Source organism: Falco naumanni, chromosome 20 (genome assembly GCF_017639655.2).
Source record: "Falco naumanni isolate bFalNau1 chromosome 20, bFalNau1.pat, whole genome shotgun sequence".
NCBI lineage: Eukaryota > Metazoa > Chordata > Aves > Falconiformes > Falconidae > Falco > Falco naumanni.
This window is the reverse complement of record NC_054073.1, coordinates 3,413,415-3,433,810: the sequence shown is the minus strand read 5'-3', so window position 1 is coordinate 3,433,810 and position 20,396 is coordinate 3,413,415. Positions and strand designations below refer to the sequence as shown.

The 20,396-nt window shown below is 61.2% G+C and overlaps 2 protein-coding genes across 10 annotated transcripts in view; both read right to left on the bottom strand.

Moving 5' to 3' along the window:
• Positions 1–6,698: 6,698 nt before the first annotated feature.
• STAC3 (SH3 and cysteine rich domain 3) lies at positions 6,699–11,756 on the bottom strand. The gene is given in 14 exon segments (XM_040577993.1): positions 6,699–7,119; positions 7,364–7,501; positions 7,728–7,779; positions 8,288–8,391; positions 8,536–8,585; positions 8,867–8,933; positions 9,056–9,150; positions 9,234–9,309; positions 9,600–9,697; positions 9,845–10,103; positions 10,487–10,556; positions 11,322–11,464; positions 11,467–11,550; positions 11,553–11,756. Coding segments are annotated over 14 exon segments (1,539 nt in total). The 3' UTR covers positions 6,699–7,020.
• Positions 11,757–12,526: 770 nt separating this feature from the next.
• R3HDM2 (R3H domain containing 2) overlaps positions 12,527–20,396 on the bottom strand; it is a 60,642-nt gene continuing 52,772 nt past the window's right edge. For 6 of the 9 annotated variants that reach the window (XM_040618484.1, XM_040618485.1, XM_040618486.1 and 3 more), the window contains 11 exons: positions 20,116–20,205; positions 19,239–19,481; positions 18,512–18,638; positions 17,853–18,088; positions 17,276–17,430; positions 16,846–16,946; positions 15,936–16,105; positions 15,609–15,753; positions 15,421–15,521; positions 14,844–14,928; positions 12,527–13,221 (listed from right to left, as the gene is read on the bottom strand). In XM_040618484.1, coding sequence (XP_040474418.1) covers positions 12,878–13,221; positions 14,844–14,928; positions 15,421–15,521; positions 15,609–15,753; positions 15,936–16,105; positions 16,846–16,946; positions 17,276–17,430; positions 17,853–18,088; positions 18,512–18,638; positions 19,239–19,481; positions 20,116–20,205 — 1,797 coding nt within the window. In that variant the 3' untranslated portion in view covers positions 12,527–12,877. The remainder of the gene's footprint in view (positions 13,222–14,843; positions 14,929–15,420; positions 15,522–15,608; positions 15,754–15,935; positions 16,106–16,845; positions 16,947–17,275; positions 17,431–17,852; positions 18,089–18,511; positions 18,639–19,238; positions 19,482–20,115; positions 20,206–20,396) is intronic. The other 3 variants (XM_040618487.1, XM_040618482.1, XM_040618488.1) reach the window with 2 other exon arrangements.

The following is a 20,396-nucleotide window of genomic DNA, read 5'->3' as shown; positions in this document are numbered from 1 at the left end:
GCAGGAACAGGCTTGCAGGGACACACAGAGACGTGTGTGGGAATACAGGCAGCAGTGTGCATGGAGGCACGCAAATACCTAAGTGCACCACACACCTGTCCCGCCCCAGCAGCCTGATGGCTTTGCAGCATCTCCCACCCCAGAGGTGCCGGAGCTGGCGTCTTCCCTCCCTCATCCTTCCGTGCCCAGAAACAACCTGTGGGATGGGTCATCTGGGTCAGGGAAGTGCTTTTTTCTGTATCCTGCAGCTAGAGACACCTGGATTGGTGGGGTCAGGGGAGTGGGGTGCACTGATGTCCCCGTGCCACCCAGGAGGGGCACTCGGGCAGAACACGCAGGCGATGGAGCCCAGTCATGCAGGCACTCACCAGCAGCCTGGGGCTGTACAGCGCTGCTGCACCACAAGTATGCTGGCAGGTGGTGCTGAGCAAGGGGCCCCAAAATAGGGCTTGAGGGGGGGAGGATGGGGGCAGACAGCTTTCTGCCATACCAAGTCCTGCCCTCCCAGACGTCTGCCACTTTCTCATGTGCCCAACTAGAATCGCTAATTCCAAGAAACTCAGGCTAGATTAATTTTCATTTCCCCATGCAAATCAGTGCTAATTAGGATGGATTTAGTTCACATCACAGGGGCTGTGGGGACAGACGCTGCACACAGTTGTCACTCCCCAGCCAGGCTTTGGGGTGTTTCATCCACAGTTAATGATTTGGGAGGGCGGACCCCACTGTCTGGAGGTCAGGAGCCAGGGTGGGGGCAGCAGGTAGAGCAGAGATTGCTCTGGAACACCTGGTCCCTCTGACAACGCAGCCCCCACGCAGGATCCCTGTGCTGGCCAGCATCCTTCTGCCCCTCACCAGGACACTGCCCACGCTGGAGCCAAAGCTGCTCCTCCCAGGCCTCTCCCCCAGAGCTTCTCCCTGCCCCTGGTCAGTGCCCGTGTGGGATGTTGCTGGACCACAGAGGTAATGAGAGCATCAGCGATGGGGCAAAGACAGGCGCCAGGGAGAGGAGGGGGATCTCACCAGCCTGGGGGCTGGAGCTGCTGGTTTCCAGGCTCAGAGCAAGGCAGTGACAGGCAGTGGCAGGGGGTCCCTGGTGGCCCTTCTTCACCAGCTGCCTTTTAAATGCAGATAGAGGTCTGATCTGGAGGCTGAGCTGCCTTGTGCTGGGGAGCAGGTAAGCATCCCAGCATTGGCCTGGCTGGGACAGGCCAGCAGCACCCAGCAGAATGCGACCATCCCCGGTTGCCTGGGGTCTGCCCTGCTCAGAGGGGCAGGTGACAGCACAGTCCCCATCCCCATCCCCTTGTGTCGAGTCCGTCCACCTCCCCCATCGTCCGTCCCCCTCCCCCGTCCCGTTCCGTCCCCCCCCTCCCCCGCAACTCTTTCAGATTCTGCCTGTGCCTCCTCCTTTGCCAAATATTTAAGTCATTAACACTGCCCGCAGGCTCCTGTTTACGAAGCTTGTTGTTGAGCCAAGAAGGATTCCTGGCTGCCTCAGAGCAGACAGCGCAAACTGCACATGGGACCCCCAGACACAAAGCTCAACCCCACAAAAGGGCTGGGTCACCCACTGCTGCCTGTGATACACGGCTGAGCCCCCTACGCCAGCAGTGGCACCCCACATACCCCCCATGCTCAGAGACCAGCCCTGTCCCACCCAGCACCACGCAGCCCCCAGGGACGTGCTGCACAGCGGGGGACTTGCCCCTGGGAGCAGCCCAGTCCGCGGCTGGGACAGACACCAGCACCCTGTGCCCCTGCACCCTGGCTGCAGCTTCCTTTGCCCCTCCTGGCTCTGCTGCCCCCTGAAATCTGGCTTGCCTTGTGCCTCTTACTCCCACCCCACAACCCAAGGGCCGCCAGACTCCTCTGCACCCCCAAGCATCCCTGAGCATCACTGTTCCTCCTCTGCAGCACTGGAGAGGCTGGGGCAGCCTGGAGCAGGGGCAGAAGGGGGGCACTGCCCAGCTGCACCCCCACACTCTCACCTCTGCTCCCTTGGCCGAGCGATGGGCTGTTCATGGCACCACACGCTGATCCCTGGGCTGGGGAAGGAAATGCAAACCCCAGTACGGGTCCCTGTCTCCGAGGGGTGCAGCCTGAATGTGAGGACAGCCCCAGGGGCAGGACGCTGGTCCCATCAGCTCTCACGCTGCTGGGATGGGTGCCAGAGCAAGGGCCTGTGCTCCCAGCACCCCCAGCTGTGCCTGGGGCAGAGAGAAGCAGAGGGATGAGCGGGGGTGGGGGGGGGTGGGGGGGTGGGGTGGGGGGTGTGTGCTGTGGAGGGCACAGTGCTGTGCCATGCTGTGGGGGACCGCGCAGCATGGCTAGAGGTCTAGGCAGGCTGTGAGGCCAGAGACAGTGTGACAAACAGCCAGAGGCAGTGCCTGCCTCCTGCCTTCATTAAATCCCCCCTAACGAGCTCAGCACTGAGCCCTGGGGCCCAGCTGGACTCGCTCAGAGCTGGTCATTACTGCTGACAAGGACCTGTCAAAGCAGGAGATGTGTGTGTGTGCCCCATGCACAGCGCAGCCAGGGGGCCCTCACTGCAGGGGCACCACAGAGTTGGGGACACCTACCCCCAAAGCTTGCTGGCTCCCCTCACACTCTTCCCTCCCAGCCAAGCAGGAAGATGTGTGGCCCCTGCCCTGGTACTAGTGCAGGATTGGGCCCTCTCTCCTTGCCCATGCTGGTGCTTGGGGATGGGGTGAGACTGAAAGTGCAGGGAGCTGTGTGGGGACCCTGGGGCTCCCCTGGCAGCATTGCTGGGACTGAAAGGAGGGTGGGGAAGGAAGGAGGGGGCACAAGGAGAGAGCACAGGCAATGGCGTTGGGCGGGTGGGAAATGGTGATGGCAGAGCACCAGAAGGAAGGGAGCTCTGGGCAGGAGTGCTGCGGAGCCCTGGATTTCCCTCTCCAAGCTCCCCTCCCAGGACGCGCCTGGAGCAGGAGAGATGGAGGAGGATGAGGAGCACAGCCCCCTCCCCCCCCCCCCCCCCCCCCCCCAGCCTGAATCCCCAAGCAGAGCTGCTCCTTCCCGGGAGCACCCTGGCACAGATAAGGAGCCCCAGTGATCCCCAGGGCACGTTTAATCTGGGACAGGACAGTTATTGGATAAATACCATGAATATGTAAATTGCATTTATGCTGATTTATAGCTGGGGGGGCAGGTGGGGAGCGGAGACAGTTTAGTTTAGTTTAACGCATTTATTTCCCTGTCTGGAGATGGAGAACAATCTCTGAGCACTGCATCTGCCAAGCCAGAGGAGATGATTCAGGCAGAGCCACGCAGACAGGAGCATCCTGGGGCCAGGCTGGATAGGGGGGGGCCTCATCTGTGAGGACAAGAGGTGGGCAGGCTGGGGGTGCAGCACCCAGCCACCTCCACCTCCCACTGCACCCCCGGGGGCTCACTGTCCTCACCTGGGGCCCGGAGAAGGGGCAGGTGCTCCCGTCCCCTCCATGCCAGTGCTGCTCTCCTGGGATGATGTATGGACCCAGCACAAGACCAGTGGTATTTCAATTAATTTCTGGGCCTTGCAAAGACTCCTGACCTTTCACAAGATGCAGCGAGAAATTGAGGTGGTTAATCTGGCAGGTCAGGGTGGCTCCTCCACTCTGACATTCCCTGTATGTACATACCCCACACGTATAGGGTGGGGTAGGGGGCAGACCCCTTTGCAGAAAGGGGCTGTAGAGGATTTAGCAGGGAGATGCTGAGCGTCCCCGTGCTGGCAGAGTCACAGCCCCTCTCTGCAAACAGCTGGGTCACAGCCAGGCTGTGGGCACCAGGAATGGGAAAATCACGAGCAAGACCGACCCCTAAACTTCTGCTCAGCCACCGTACAGCTGGCACAGGACCTCTGGAGCATGTGTTGCACCTGTGCCCACACCAGGAGAGGGTGCAGCATGAGGCCACCCAGCACCAGCCATCCTCCCCCACGCAGGAAGGCGGTGGCACTCCCAACCCCGTTGCTCATCAGGTGCAAATGTCTCCCCCCACCTCCGCTTGCCCCTCACATCTCACTTGCACCCCCTGGGGAAGGAGGGCAGCGGGGACGGGGCTGCACACGGCCGGAGGGGCTGCCAGGAGCACCTGGGCAGCCAGGATGCACATGGTCTAGCTGGGAGGGGGGATGGGATTCACCTCTTAATTTCCTATTAACTGCTGATCAATCCAATTAGATCCCGCATGTAATGAAGGCCATCTGCTTGGTAGGGCTGGGGCCCAACACTCCCTCCCTATCCAAAAGCATGTGCTACCCTGCACAGCCGCCGAGAAGTCCATGAGTGCTGGCAGGGAAGGGGTCTAGGGATGGGAGGCTGATGAAAGGGGTTTTACCCAATTTTCCAGATGACTCTAATTAAGTTGTTCTTTTCAGCTGTTAAATTAGCTGGAGCCCTCCTCCCTTCCCTGGGTGGTTCCCCCCTTCCCCTCCCTACTTCTCAGTTGCAGCAAATCAGCTTCCAGCCCCCCCCCCCCTCCCTTCTTCCCCCCCCCCCCCGCAGGGCTCTGCAAATAAATAAATAGACAGTCCCAGTAAAATTAACCATATGAGGAGCTGCAAATGAGGTGGAAAATTTTAATGGTTCAGCATTTAAAAGCTGTCTGACAGGAGGCAGGGACATGAGTGAGCAGGGAGGAAACAGTCCTGGGAGCTGTGTGTTGTCGTTCCTCCCCCCCCCCCCCCCCCCCCAGCCCCTCATTCCCCAATTTCCATTATTCTCTGCTGCCCGGAGCAGCACATGTCCCAGCTGCTGCTTGAGATGCTGGGACTGGGTGAGGACCCCCGAGGTGGGGACCAGGCATCTGCGCCGCTGCCCCCCCCGATCCCGTAGCAGCCTCTAGGACACCTCTGGGGACAGAGACCCTGCAGCCCCCAGCCCCTCGCGGGGCAGCGGGACCTGGCAGAGGTTAACTGAGGCCAAGCCAGGCGGCTCGGGACTGGCAGGTGACTGGCGCCCAGGGCCTCCAAGTCCCCGGTGAGCTGGCAGCAAGCCCCGGGTGAGGGGATGCAGGGACAGGAGCTGCTCTGGCTCCTGGGCAGCAGCAGCAGCAGCAGCCCCGGCACAGCCCACCTGGCCAAAGGTGGGAGGCAGAGCCCCCCCGAAGCCGCGGGGGAGGCAGAGCCGCCCCCAGGACCCAGCTCCCCACCGCTCCCCCCGCCCCCAGCAGCAGCACGTCCCTGCCAGCGCGGCCCCCTCCGTGCGTGTGTATCTCCTGATTATTCCGCAGGCAGCGGAGATTGGGAGGCAGCAGCTGGGTCGGGCCTGGGGGAGCACGGAGACCCCTCCCCATGGTCCCCCCCACGGTGGTCCCATCCGGGGCTGGGCTGTGGGACCGCTGTGCGCCCCGGGAGGGGCCGGCAGCACCACGACGCCCTCCCGGGGGTCAGGGGTAGGGGGGGGGCCGCTTTGCCCTTGAACGTCGTGTGTCCCCCCCGCCCCGCCAGCGAGGGCCCAGTCATGAATATTCACGGTGCGTGACACGGTCGGGGCGGCCGCGGGTGCCGGTGGAGGGCGGGCAGCGACCCCCGGCCCACCGTGAAGCGCCGCAGGGGGAGCGGGGGGGAGCACCGCACTGACACCCGCACCGGGGGTGGCGCGAGCCGGTGGGGGGGCTCCCCCCGGGCACCGGCTGGGCGCTGCCCCACGAGCCGCCCGCCAGGGGGCGCCGCGACTTCCCTGCGCCCGCTGGGTCATTTGCATATCTTTGCATATGGCGCGCCAGCAGCGCCCCCGCCCGGCCGGCGGCGGCTCCGAGGGGCCGCCCGGGCACAGCGAGGCCGGTGCTCAGAGCCCCGCGGCGCCCGGCCCGGCCCGGCCCGGCCCGCTCCGGCGGGGTCCGCGGCGACCGCGACCTCGCTGCGGCAGCTGCCGTTACCGGGCGGTCCCGCCGGGCCGCCCCGTCCCGCGCTGCCCTGTCGCTATGGCGACGGACGGTACCGGCCCCCGTCGCCGTGGTTACCGCCGGCGTCACGGCTCCGGGACGTCACGGGCAGCCGGTGCAGCCGCCCCTGCGGCCCGAGGCCCCCGAGCCCCCGGAGCCCCCCGGCCGAGGCAGCGGGGCCGGCGAGGTGCCCCCCCGCCCCCGGGGCGCCCGTTTCCCCGCCGCGCCGCCCGCCCGAGCACCTGTTACTGGCTCGGTGCTCGCCGCCCCCCCGCGCTCCAAGGACTCGTCCTGTCCCCGGGCCCTGTCACCTGTCGCCTGCAGCCCCTATTCGGGCCCCGCCGGGCCCCGCGCCAGCGCTCGGCACCGCGGGGCGGCCCCAGTCCCGGCGCGTCCCCCCCGGGGCTGCGGGCCGGTGGGGGGTCCTGCCTCCTGCCACTCCCACCGACCGCGCCCCCCCCCCCCCCCCCCCCCCGGGACCCGCTGGGCTCCGACGTGCTCGGAACAGCCTTTGGCTGTGGGGGGCCCACGCGGGGTCCTGGGTACCGTGTTGGCGTGGGGGGTCGGGGAGGGTGGATGGTGTGCGCACGTGTGTGTGCACACGCGCAGGGCACTGGTCTGTGCTGCACTGGGTGTCGCAGGGAGCAGGAAAGCACCAGCCGAGGCCACCGGCAGCCCCCCAGTGAGCCCCCCACCCCCCTAGATCCAAACCAGGGAGAGCTCTGGGTTGGGGAGCAGACATGTATTGCCAAAACTCAGGATTACGCAGCCCGGAGCAGTGGGACAGGACCACACTGACACCCCCGAGGCACCCAGCACCCACCACCTCTGGCGGGGGGGAGGGCTAGGTGGCCTCCAAAGCGAGTCTAGGGGTGCCCCCTCCTTGCATCCAGTTTCTCTGAGGCCACCAAAAACCCCATGGGGGAAACAGCTGAAGAGGCATCCCCCACACTCTCAGCCTGCCCTGGTCCTGGCAGAGACAGTCCCCACCGGAGACCCCATTGCTGCAGGCATCAGGGATGGAGGTGCCCACCATCCTCATCCCCATCCCTGCCCAGCCATGGCAGCTCCCTGCACCCAAGGTCCATCCGTCCCCCTGGGCTGGGGGGCCCTAGGATGCTGCCCCACTCAGATCTCCTGCAGGAAATCCACAGGGAAGAGCCCCACTTTGCGGCCGGTGTAGACTTTCACGTAACCATTCACCTCTTCACCCTTCTGCACCACGATCTGGGGGCGAGAGGGGGGCAGGTGAGACCCCAGGGCCCCACAGAGCAGGGGGACAGCAGCAACCCCCAGGGGAAGGTGGGGGGGGCTGGGCAAAGCTGGTCTCGTCCGAGGGGCTGGGGGCAGTGGGCAGCATGGGGGTGGATGTGGGCCATGGCAGGGAGCAGCTGTGGGGTACAGCGGGGCAGCCGCGATGGATGGGGGCTGAGGGACCACGGGCTGTGACCACCACGTAGTCCAGTCTCACCTGATCCTTCTTCAGTGTGATCTGCCCGATCTCCCGGTTGCCCACGAAGGAGCGTGTCACCTTGTGCACCCGCTCACCTGCCCGCACCCGGATGATGAAGTTAGGAGGGAAGTAGCCAATTTTTTCACCAATCTTCCCCTGAAAGAAATCAGTGGACGGGTGCGAGGTGGGGATTGGAGCCAATCCATATGATCCCCAGACTCCCCCATGACAAACAGTCTGCAGGTCATGGGCTGGCATGAGGACACAGGAGGTCTAGGGGGCCGTGTCCCCCTCAGGGTGCCATTTGCACTCCCAGCTGACCTCTCCCTTTGCTTTAAGCTCTGCATCTTTCCCCTCCGCGCTTGCAGGACACCAGCCTTACCCGCCACCACTCCTCATTGGAATCATCAATCACCGTGATCTTCTCCCCTGGCCTGCAAAGGGAAAGAAGGGCTCAGTGTGAGGGGGGACAGGTACCCCCCTCGCCACAGTACACCTTGAGGCTGGCAAGGAAAATTACTCTTCCCACAGCACCAGCTCCTAGATCCCTGTGTCAGGGAAGGTCAAGGAATGCACGCAGCCCACAAGCTCGGGGACAGACATGACCAGCTCAGCCTCAGGTCTGGGGTGCAAGAAACCACATCAAGACAGACACCAGCAGTCTTGGAAATGAGGCTTGTGCCCAACACCCGGGAGCTGGGAGAGCTGGCTCGGAGAGCTGGGACCCCTGCTCAATGTGTAGCACACTGGGGCAGGCAGAAAAGCCACAAAACCCAAACCACAGCCAGCGTAGCCCTAATTTCTGCCCTCATTCATTCATTCAGAGACCCCTCCTGGCCATAAGACCTCACTGTTAAGGAGAAGACTTGTCCCCCTCCGCAACGGACACGCCACATCCTTCCCCTCATCACTCCTATGCCCATAATGTGGCTGGGAACTTACGGGAAATCTAGGTCATCTTTCTCCAGAGCTTTGAAGCGATAAAGTGCCACAAAATAGTGAGACTGCAGATAGCCACCACGCATCCCTGGCTGTGGCTTCTTGTTCTGAGGGAGGAGGAGAGAGGGGTTCAGGGCCCCAGAGAGGCTGAGGACAGCTCCAGGGAGCCCAGCAAGGAGGTCCCTGCAGCCTCTGCCTACACTGCTCCAAGGCCGGGGGGTGTTGGCATGTAGGGTGAGGATGACGGATACCTTGTCATCTGCTGCGCTCTTCTCAGTCTTCTTGTCCCCTTCAGAGGTGCCTGGAAATGGGAGGGGGGGGGTTACATCTCTCCTGGTGCTGCCTCCCTGCCCCACAACCAGCCTCTTCCCAAGGATCTCCTGTGACCAGGTCAACAAGGGGAAGCAGAGAAGGTGGAGACCTGAACTGAACTTTCCCCATTTCTGCAGAGTAAACCCCATCCTGGTGGACTCCCTCCCCATCAGGCTCCCTCCCTGCCCCATGCTCATGGCTGAGGCTCAGCTCCCCCCAGTTCCCTGCCTCTCCGTGTGCAGACAGCCCCGCTGCAGTCGCAGCACTCACCGCCCTCGGTTTTGCCTCCTTCTGGCTTCGTGGCCTCTGGCTCCTCATCCATCATAGCAGCCAAAGGCTGCAAGGCAGAGAGCTGTCAGGGGGTGCAGAGCAGGCAGGGAGGTGGGGGTGGCAATGGGGTGTAGGCTGTGGTGCTGGGACCGTCGGGCATTTGGAGCGACAGGCCAACCCTGCACTCACGTTTTTCTTGTCATCCTGCCCTTTCTTGCGTTCCTTGTTGGCCATAATGACACCCGTCCGCAGGGTCTCGAACACGGGGTCGCTCCTGTTGTCTGCTGCAGGGGCACAGGGATGGTGAGAGGGGTTCAGCTCCAGGATGCAAGGAGATGGGGCACTCCAGCGTGGGGACAGTACTTACAGAGCAGGTCCTTGACGCAGGCGTATTGCTGGTCACTGTAGAGGGGTGAGCTGTATGCCCGGCGAAACCCTGGGGGCTGGAGGGAAAAAGGAGGTCGGAGCATCAGCCTCCACCCAGACCCTTGGGCCCTGCTGTGAGAGCTGAGGGGGAGCGGGTGGATGCTGGGGACCCAGAAGGTGACCATGCAGCAGGCAGGTGATGCCTCTGCGGTCCCCGCTCTGCGGTCCCCCCTCAGAGCCAGGAAGGGAGGTGGGTCATTGTGCCTGGGTCATGGCCACAAGGACCGAGCCGGCCACTCCCTGCCATGGTGCTTTGGTCTTCCCTGCGACGGGGTGCCCCAAGCCCAGGGCTGGTGGGAACACTCACGATTTTGCCAAAGCAGCGCTGCATCTCCACGTAGGACTGGCAGTGGTGGTGGATGTTGGTTTTGCAGTTCTTGCACCTCAGGCCAAATTTGTTGTTGACTGGCGGTGTGTGGGGGAAGAGGGGCAGAAAGGAGAGGCAATGTGACACTGCAGCTGTGGGGACGGCTGGGCTGAAGTCCTCTCCAGCCTTGTCCCCCAGCACTCACCCTGGCCATGGCCCCCAGCCCCAGCCCCCTCAGGACTCACGGACAATCATGCGGGCACAAACATCACAAAACTTGGGCTTTTTGTAGTAATGATCTTTGAACTTGTGGGGTTTGTCATTGACAAGTTTCTGGGGCTCTGGAGGGGGCTCAGGCTCCTCCTCCTCTTCCTCTTCTTCCTCTTCCTCATAGATGTAGTAGATGGGTCCCCCTGAAGGGCTGACCAGCTCCCCATTGGGCTGCGGCTCTGGCGTTGTCTCCTCCTTGGGTTTTCGCTGGAAAAGTTGCTTCAGCTTCTGTAGCTGCCGGGGCAGGAGAGGATGCATTGCACACGGCAGGCATGTGGGGTGAGGCAGGCAGAGAAGCTGGTGCCTGGCCCCCTGCCCCTTCGCTCTGACCCAGACACTCCTTTGTCCCCAAGTGGGAAGAGACCCCAGGCACCTTGGGTCAGAAATGCTGTGAGGACAGGGACCTTCCTCCCGGTGCCATGAGGTCACCACAAGAGGAGAAACTGTGACTCCTGAGCACCGTTGTGGCTGTGGGTACCCTGGGGAAAAGCCAAGCTGGGAAATGGCCACCCAGTGCCCTGCTGGGTCAGGAGCCCACCAGGCATCCCCGGGCCCCACGAAGACTCCTGGGGCTGAGGCAATGCTAGAAAGTTGCTGCCCTGTGGGCACCCACTTACCCGGCTCCTGGGTTTCCCACCTGAAGTGGGTGAAGCTGCTGGTGGCTCTGGCACTTCCTTCTCTGTCATGCTACAAGGGGAGAAGAGAGACATCACTTTGGCTGGGGCTGTTCCCGCTGCAGGTGCCCAGTGGGGGAAAGGAACAGCCAGAACTTGCTGGATGGGAAGCATCTTCCAAGCCAGTGCTTCCCTCTGCCCCAGCAGCACCACCTCCCGCCCCAGTAAGGGCCAGTCCCGCGGGGGTCATGTCCTGGAGCCCTGGGGTACCCCCTGGGCCCTGCTGCGCAGGCTGGGGGTGGCAGGCTCCCAGCCCAACGTGCACAGCACTGCTGCGTGCTCGTGGTGGATGTGGTGCCAAGCGCTGCCAGCCAGACCCTGGGCTACCTACACGTGTCCGTCTCTGTCTAGACTTCTCCATCTCAACCATTAAACTGCAAACGGTGCCACTCTCGGCCCCTTAGGACAAACATGCCTTTGACGCTGCCCGGCATCACCGTGCAGCCCTGCTTTCTCCTCCACAGAAGCCCCATGCTACCACGGGGGCAGGATCTGCTCCTGCATCCCCCAAACACGCCAGCTCTGACTGTCAGCCATCCCCACAGTCCTTCTACACAGACATCACTGGTTTTGGGGACACCTAACGTGAAGCCCCCGCCACCCCCACCCCCCATGTCCCTGTGGAAACCAACTAGGATGACCAGCAGGGAAGAGCTGGGGAGTCCGGGGGCAAGGGGTGCAAAGAGCCCTGGGGTCCTGCAGCGGTGTGGGTGGAGCAGGGGCCCACGGGGGTCAGCAGCCACGATGAGGGGGGAGCCGCGCACGGGAACACACTTACGCTGTGTTTGGAGCTCTCGCCCTGCGATGAAAAACCCCGCCAAGCGTGGCCGACGTCGGGGCCCCGTTGGCTGCGGAGCCCCCAGCCCTCCGTGCCGGGTGCGCAGGGAAGGGGGCAGCTGCCCCAGTCCCCTGGCGGGCGGGAGTGACAGGCCGGAGGGGAACAGACAGCTGAGCGCTGGCGGAGGCTGACGCCGAGAAATTGGAGCCCAAGGAGGGGAGCGGGTGGAGAGGAGCCACCGGCTATTTGCGTTAGTGGTTGCTGGGCGTGCCAGGGGCCACCCACCCCCTGGCATGGGGCAGCAGCGGAGCCGGGGCACACCGAGTGCTCCAGCCCTGATGTCTTGCTTGCTTTTGCATTTGAGACCCCCGCAGCTGGGAGAGGAAGAGCGGCAGCGGTGTGGTTGGGGTCTCTCATACGGCAGCTCAGCCCCATACCCTCTAGCCACAAATCCTGCTGGCCTGCTCCCTGCTGACACAGCAGGGGACCCCACTGCCATCACGCTGCCCTGCAGCGGGTTGCAGGTCCCCAGAACTGGACCGGCACCCCAGCGCCAGAGTCCCTGCACCCACGACCCTGCCAGGCTGTAGGTGGCAGCGGGCAGGAGTTTGCACCAGGCCTGGGGCTGGAGCTCACACCCCTTCCAGGCTCCACCAGCAGCAGGCTTCCTCCGCTTGCACCTGCTCTTGAAGGTGTAGCATCCAGATGCTGCAAGAGGCTGCGGCTGCTGCGCGCAACACCACGGCGAGCGCGGTGCCAGCCCGACTCCTGTACCCACAGCGCAGGACACAGTGATACCTGCACCTATCGACTTCAGTGCTGCTCCCCTGGCATCAGGAGGAAGATGTTGCTTCCTGGCAGGGGATACAGCTGGGGACCCTGCCCCCCTGTTCTTGCCGTTGCACAGCTGCATAGGGCCAGCAGCCGGGGAAAGAGGCTACGAATACCCAAGTGGGGGGGACCAGCCCCAGGTCAAAGTGCCCATTGCTCCTGGCCCAGCTGTAGCTCCCAGCCTTGGCATGCCGTGAGCTGACAGCCCTCATAGGTGCCAAGCACGGGTGCAGGATCAGGGCAGGAACACATCCTCCTGCGAGTGCCCCTTCTGATCCCTGGCTGGCGGCTGTCATCTCACCCCGAAGAGACAGCACACACAGCCTCTACCACTGGTATTGGCAGAGAACGGGAAAGCAGCATTAAAGTGATGGACAAGTTTTCTTCTTTTATTTAAAAACAACCCCCCAAATAAAATAAAACAAAAAAATACCCCCCAAATAATAACCTGATTAAATAAAATGTGCAGTGAACATACCAATCAACACCTGTATGTGCGGTTCAACACAGTGCTTAACAAAACAATATACACAGGGTAAGGTGGGCGGGCATGGGCATCACTCCAAAAATAATAATAATAAAAAAAAAATCAATTTCTTGTCTCTTAATTATGTCCATATAAATATATCCAGGAGGGAAGGCGAGAGGAAGGGAGGGCAGAAAGGAAAAGAGAAGGCAGAGGGAAGTGCCCGCAGTCCAGTGTGCTCTGTGCCCATGTGTGAGCCCTACTGTGAGCTGGCACGCTCCAGCACCCGCAAGTCATAGTTCTTTTTGGCCACACGCAGCTTGAAGCGGCTGAGGGAGTTATTGAGGCGGAGGGAGGCATTCTGGGCAGCCAGCGGGCTGGGGAACACGGCCACGATGGTGTATAAGGCAGCAAGGTCACTGTGCCTGCCGTTCTCTGGAGTCCCATTGTTGTCCCCGCCGCCTCCATCTCCACGGCGCCCCTGAGTCTCTTTCAGCCACTGGATTTTGGCACCAGCCATGGCAAGCTGGGTGAAGAGCTTGTCAGCCTCTGTCCGCGTGATGCCCTCGGGCAGGTCTGTCACTTCCAGAACTCGACCCAGTACTGCAGTGGAAAGACAGCACGCGTCAGCGGCAGCAGATTCTTGGGTGGCAACGGCACAGTGAGAGCTGACGCGTGGGCTCCTCGCTAGCTCTGGGGTTGGAGCAGGTCACCTCTACTTTGCCTGTGGAAGCAGCGCTTTGCAAAGCTGTCCCCACATTATGAATGTATTTTTTTAAGCCAGTCACTTCTTCCCCCTCAAACTGCCCCTACCATTCTGCTCCCTACAGTGCCCCATCCTGGTCCTTTCTGTTGGCCACATCCCGGTCCCCACACGGCCAGCTTCAAGAGGAGACTGGTATTTCCCGTTTGCCCACGGCTCCAGTGGCACAAAGCCCTCCTTGCTTCCTTTGGCCAGGCTTGGCTTTTTGGTTAGGGCTTTCCCAGGTGTTCTGCCCCATCTTCCTATCCTGATCCTTGGGTACCAGGACCAGGAACTAACCCAGCTCTCCTGCTTTCTGTCCCTGGGAGGGAGAAAGACAGGCTGTGCTCACAGAGGACTCGTGCAGATCCTGAATGTGACGCTGCCCTGTGGGCCTTGTGTGCCCAGGTTAGCGTCATGCCAACCTCTTTGCCTCTGCTCTGTGGTACCCAAACACTTCTGCTGCCTCCTGCCTCCAGCCCCGGCTTTTGGGCTTAGCAGAGGGCTGCCCGAACGGATTCTTTGCTAATATTAACGCGGCATCGTAATGAACATGCCAGCCACAAGGAGGGGGGCAGCTCTCTCGGAAGCAGCTCTTAAAGGGACCCCTGCAACCAGCTGCTGTTGTTGGTGACACGGGGGACAAGCCTCCAGAGAGCCAGTGAAGACTGCCTCGCTTCCAGGATGCCTGGCTCACGCCCAGCTAGCAAGCCCTGTATTGCTGTGGAGAGCAGCCAGACTTGTGCCTCTCTCTCCGGCCCAGATGACCAAGTAGAGACCCCCCCAGGGTGAGGAACAGGGAGTCCCTTCCCCTTTGAGAGAGATGATCCGCTGGGGATTTCAGCCCTCGCAGCCACCCCTGGAAGATCCCAAGGCCCTTTATAAAGTTGAGGGCTCTGCAGCTCCTGGCCCCCCTGGGAAATGGAAGCATGAGAGGGAAGAGTGACTTGGGAATGCAATGGTGGGAACAAGATCTCAGGGGTCTGGACACTCCCTTTCTGCTGAGAAAGAGGAATAAAAATGCACGAGTTCTGCCAGCTCTACCCGCTCAATCATTTCAACCCTCACAGAGGCAGGAACAGGGTCCAGGTGTCCTACTGCTCATCGCCGACTCTCCAAAAATTTCTCCCCACTCTTCCTCAGCAGCTTTGCTCAGAGCAGGCAGTGTTTACTGGGGTCCTGAGCAACCCCTGTCCCCCCACCTCCTGATGGGTGCAGCTCACTGGGACTGGCTCTGCTGCATGCCTCCCCCCCGCCCGCCCCCGGCCCCAGCCAGGCCTCGTGGGCTGTAGGGGTGCTCTGTGTGTGTGGGAGGCAGTGGCAGGCAGGAACTGCTCTCCACAGCCACCCCCAGCAATGGGTTCTGTGGGATGCTGCTGCGGGGCAGAGATGGCACCTGGAGTCTCTGCCAATGCCAGCTGCCCCCGGGCAGTGGGGACTAGTCAGAGGGCAAAGGGGGAACTGCTTGAGGAGGGTCACTTGCCTACATCACTTGTCCCAAGGTCAGTGGATGCAGACTTGAGGGCCTGTCTCTTGCTCCGGTTTCCATGTTTCATTCCAGTCTGCCCCTTAAAGAATAGAAATGGTTGTGTGTCACCTGAGGAGACCCTGCGGCCTCACCATGCCCACAGAGCATCCTGGGAGCAGGGGCCAAGACCAAACATGACTGGGCCATGGCTGCAAAGCGGAATGAGGACACCCGGATGAACCTTGCACACACTGGCACCTCTGAGGTGACACCATGCTTGGGTGACTTAGATGAGATCAAGGCACAGCCACGGTTCCAGGACACTCAAAGGACTCGGGGCTGACACTGCTTCTGGGTAAAGCTGGGAGCAGGATGAAATCTGAGCCCAGTGCCAGGCTCCAGGGAAATCCATTTACCATGGCAGCTCTGCTGCGGGGATGGCAAGAGCGGGGGCAGGCAGCCTGCTGCCCAACCGAGGGGCGTCCGCAGGGCAGTGTGTGAGACCCGCTTCTTCCAGGGGCAGGGGGGTGGGTCTTGCTCTGCTCTGAGGACAGTGAAAGGGTGGGCAGAGAGGGGTTTGGGCCCATTTTACCTGGTGTGCATTGTAGTTGGGCTGGTTGTGGAGCAGTGGTGGGGGACAGATAGACAGATTATACTGCAGCGGCTGGCCCAGCAACGAGTAGCGCCCATCACCTGTAAGAAAGAAGCAAGTGTTTGTAGGGGTCTGGAGAAATGGCCGGGAAGACCCAGCCCCGTGCTGTCCCCACTCCCTTCCCTTACCTTGTGCTGGGCCCATGGGCCGGGGGAACTGCGTGAGGACAGGGAGAGGGCTCAGCCCCGTGCAGACACTGTTGAGGTTGGTGACGGGAGACGGCGTTGGGGACTGGGTGGGGGATGTGATGGGGCTGTTCAGCTGGGTGCTGGCCTGGGGGAGGGAGAGTGTTAGACAGCCCCCAGTGCTTGTGACTGGTCCCACACCTGACTCACCACCATGGGTGACCCACCCCATCTCCCAGCCCATTCAGACAGCTCGGACGCTGGTGTCCTCTCTCTCCTGTCTGGCTGCTCCCAAAAGATGAGCTGCCACCTTCCCAGTCCTCTCAATACCTGAGCACTGGTGTCGGGGTTGTACAGGTCTCCTGGCTTCTGCCCCCGCTGGTCCAGGCTGTAGTACTTACAGTGGCTCCACTGCACCACGGAGGGGTTCTGGGGGGCCTGGGGGCCATTGGGTACATTCAGCTGCATCACAACCACGCCAGGGCCTGATGGAGACACCCCTGGGGAGAGATGACAGCAGCAATATTGGCCAGGCTGTGTGCAACTCTGCACTCTTCCCTACGACACCCCTTCTGTACTCTCTCCTCTGCCACTCCTGCCTGCCCATCTGGGCTGAAAAAAAGGTCCCACCAAGACCTGGCTGGGATCCCTCTCTGATAACAATCACAGCTCGTATCAGAGTGACGACTTTTAATCCAGAAGAAATGCGAGCAGAGGGAACAAGCTGAAGGCAACTCAAGTGACCTCTCTGAGCATCGCAGCAAAACTTCGGGCCAAGGATCTAATCACAGAGCTGGGCGCAGAGCTCGAGTACCCTGGCTCCAGCTCTTGCACCAATTCACCAGGCCCCAGCTCACTTCCCTGCAGCTGGGACAGGATGCAGGAATCCTGACGCTCCTCTCATCCACAGGTTCCCTGGTCCCACGAGCAGCCCTGGTGACACCAAGCCAGCAGAGGGAGTCTGCAGCCCAAGGCAGCTCCCTCTCCCTGCTCCTAACCCTGCCTGCCCACCTTGGCCAGGAGATGCCAGGCACAGGCCAGCATCAGCATGGAGTGAAGTCGCTGTGCCATGTCCCGGTAATTCCCAGTAAGCTGTGGGATGGGCAAGACTAAGGAAACCCACTGCACAGGAGCTGCCAGCCTTGGCTCTGAATTGGCAGTTCTGTTCACTGCAGCCCCTACAAAACCTGATCCTATCTGTGCAGAATCAGTGCCAACCCTGACCGGTGGCCCCTCTTACCTGAATACTGCTGCTGCATCTGTGGTGGGCTGCAGGGCGATGGGGACTGTGGCATCTGATACTGTTCAGAGCCAGGAGGCTGAAGGAACCCCACCGAAGGGCTGTGAAGCAGAGAGTGCTTTGGTGAGGTGCTGGGGATGGGGAGGAACAGCCTGCCCATCTGTGCAAGCAATCACCAGCTCCCTCAGTACTTGAGATGGCTGGAAACACAGCTGCCTCTGGAGGGGCAGAGGAAGCACTGCGTGCTGCAGGACAGCTGTGTCCAGGAAGCACTGACTACGGGAGCTAGGACTGAGCAAACTCAAGAGATGACCAGCATCTGCGGTGCTCGGCCACCTCCTCTAGCAGCAGGAATAGGATGCTATGCCCTGTCAGTAGGGCAGCAGGACCCCCTTCTCCCCAGGGCAGGCCAAAGATACAGAAGCTTTACCTGGTGCCGTTCTGCTGGGCAGTTGGGATGACGCTGTAGTAGATGGGTACACCTCCAGCCTGAAGCCCCCCCTGGACAGACTGGCTAGCTGGCACAAGCACTGGCTGCTGGAAGGGTTGCTGGACCACACTCTGGGACTCGTTGGCCACCGGAACCTGTGCAGGGAGGAAAGCAGCAGCCCTATGGAATGACAGGTAAGATACAGCAGGAGCAGGGAGAACTGGCCCCTAGGAGACACCAGCAAGGTCCGTACAAGGTAGAAGAGATGCCAGACAATTGTCTACTGCAGCCCAGAGCAACCCTGCCCAGACAAGGGCTGCCTCTCCCAGCTTCTCTGTGAACACAATAGCAAAGGGACCAGCCGCACTCAGTCCTCCTTCTCAAGACATGTCCCACACAGAATCAAACGTGGACGTGCCCTCCCCACGCTGGCAAGCATGCACTATCTTCAAAAAGTGAGCAAGTCTCCACCTCCGGCTCCATCACTCGGGCACAGGAACAGGGCACCTCCTACAAGGTTTCTGCAGCTGAGGCCCCCTCCCCAGCAGCCCTTCTTCAGAGAACAACTGAAGCCTACCTGGTACGAAGGCAGTGGAGTGTACTGGACCATCAGGCCTTGCATCTGGCTCCCCATACTGCTCCTCTGGCTGCTGAGAAGACCAGGGGGCTGCGCCTGCTGCACTCCCATCATACTCTGCATCTGGCCCCCCATGCTGTTCCTCTGGCTGTTGAGGAGCCCGGGGGGCTGTGCCTGCTGTACTCCCATTACACCTTGGTATGTTTGCTGCTGGTTGGACATCATTGGCTGTAAACCTGTCAGAACAGGGTTTAAATGGAGTGGCTTCCCAGCTGGCCACAGAAGACAGCCTGAGACTTGGCATATGAGGGCTCAAATCCTGCTTTGCCCCCATCTCTTGCTAAAGGGTGGGAAACAGGCTTCCCTCACAGCAGATGTAAAAAGATGCGAAGGAAACTCCTGGCTTTAAATCCACCTTGCAGCACCTCGGTGCATGCTACGTGCTGAGAGGGAGGGAAAAAGACTAGAACAGCCTTTGCAGCCAGGCCAAGTTTCCTTTGCACAGTCAAGAGGCACTCTACAGTCAGCAAGCCCATCAAAGAGTGGGAGACAGGGAAGAGCAGCCTGGCCCCCCCCACGGTGCATGGGAGATCCTTCAGAGCCAAGGAGAGTGGCAGGAAAGGGAAACATGCCCCCTCCCCCCTTCTACACCCCCTTACCAGGCTGCTGGGACTGCTGGGGGAGCTGCTGAGTGCGCTGGGAGCTGTAGGCCACTGGGTGACTGAGAGATCGGTATTGCTGGCTGGAGTTCGGGTACTGCCCGGGAGGGTAGTAAGAAACCTGAATCTATCAGAATCAAGAGAACATGGCGATGAGAACACAGGAGGGAGTGGGACCAAGAAAGCTGGTCCCCCAGGACCAGTTTTCTCTCTCACCTGGCCTGGCTTCTGCAGAAGGAAACCAACCAGGGCTTTGGCTCTGGCCAGATGATAGCTGGTCATCAGCCCCTTCCCGCTCCTCCCAGCCTCCACACCCAAGCCTTTCCCAGCACAGTAGTGCAAGAGCACAGTACGCATTATTCTCATCACAGCTCAGGGGAACAATCCTAGAGGTCATAATGCCCTGCAGGACCCCAAAGAGAGCTTAGAGGTGTCAGCCCTGAATCTGGTCACTGTCCCTCCCCCAACACCATGAGCCAGGAATGGCCAGAGGGGTCCCCGAGTAAGCGCCTTGTGAGCTCAGAGGGACAAAGGGACAGAGATCATCCTGTGCCTACCTAGCAAGGGCCTGTGCCCAGCCAGAGCTTGGACCCCTGTGTATTGATTCATCACAAATGAGCAGCAGAAAAAAAGAGGGGACCCGCTCCCAAGGAACTGCTCTCTGGACTGCTCCCCAGCGGCTTTGGGCTGAGGCGCACATCCCCTCCAGGCTTGCGCGTGTCCTTACTTGCTGGGGAGGCTGAATGTAGCCCTGGGGCTGCAGCACCTGCTGTGTGGGGGCTGTGTGCCCTGAGGCGGAGTAGTTGGAGGTGGGGATGGGCTGCCCAGGGGTTGCCATGATGAATCCCGTCTGCTGAGGATGCTGGGAGATGAGGGATGACTGGAACATAGCAGAGGAAGGATCCGGTGCTTCCGTAGAGCCCTGCCGGCTGAGGCTGATCTGCCCAAAGGGGCTACTGAGTTCCTCGGCCTGCATCGGGGATAAGTGGGAAGGATGGAGGAGGACAGCACGTAGGACATAGCTCTGCTGAGTAGACTGCAGACCCCTTCTCCCTACTCTGTGGAGGAGCTCACCCAAGAAGGGTCCCCAGAAAAAAGCCACAGACGAAGAGCATTCTGCAGGACAGGGGCAGGGGCATGCGAGCTGCTGGGGGGGGCCTGAATGCTCAGCAGACTCCGGTGACACGTGGGGCCCCACACAGGCAGAGGCAGCCCCAGCCCAGAGGCCATGTCCCATGGGGCGCGCCGTTCCCAAAAGACCCGGCAGAGACAACACAGGGGCTGACTGAGACCACAGGGCAGCTGCGGCCCCTGGACCCCAGTGCTGGGCACAAGCGTTGCTTCCTAGGGGAGCTCTGGGCTCGCCCCTTGCTTTCCCAGGCTCTACCCAAGACCAGTCACTCCAGCAGTGCCCAGCCCTGGTGGGTCCCACAGCCTCAGGCATCCCACTGCCTTGACCCCACTGCAGCACAGAGCCTCCATGAATCCCCAACCCACTGGGGTGCAGTGTCTGCGACATACCTGATTAGCAAAAGCTCACACAACACAAAACACAGCACATGAGTACAACAGAGACAGTGCAGAAGAGGAAATGGGGTTTATACCAAGTTGTACTGCTGGGGTGGAGAGACTGGCAAGAGGACTTGGGGGCAGGAGCTTGGAGAATACTGAGCAGGCTGCAGCGCTGGGACCGGCTAAGACCAGCAGAGAAGGGAGGGGAGAGAGATTTGGGTGGGAAAAGGGCAGGGGGAGGGGGAAGGAAGATAGGAGGAAGGAGAGAAAGAAGGAACAACAAGGTTAGTCAACTGAGCCAACTGCAAACACACAGAGGGGGGCATTGCAGAGGGTTGGAAAGCACGGAGACCAGAAGGGGGGAGCATTCATC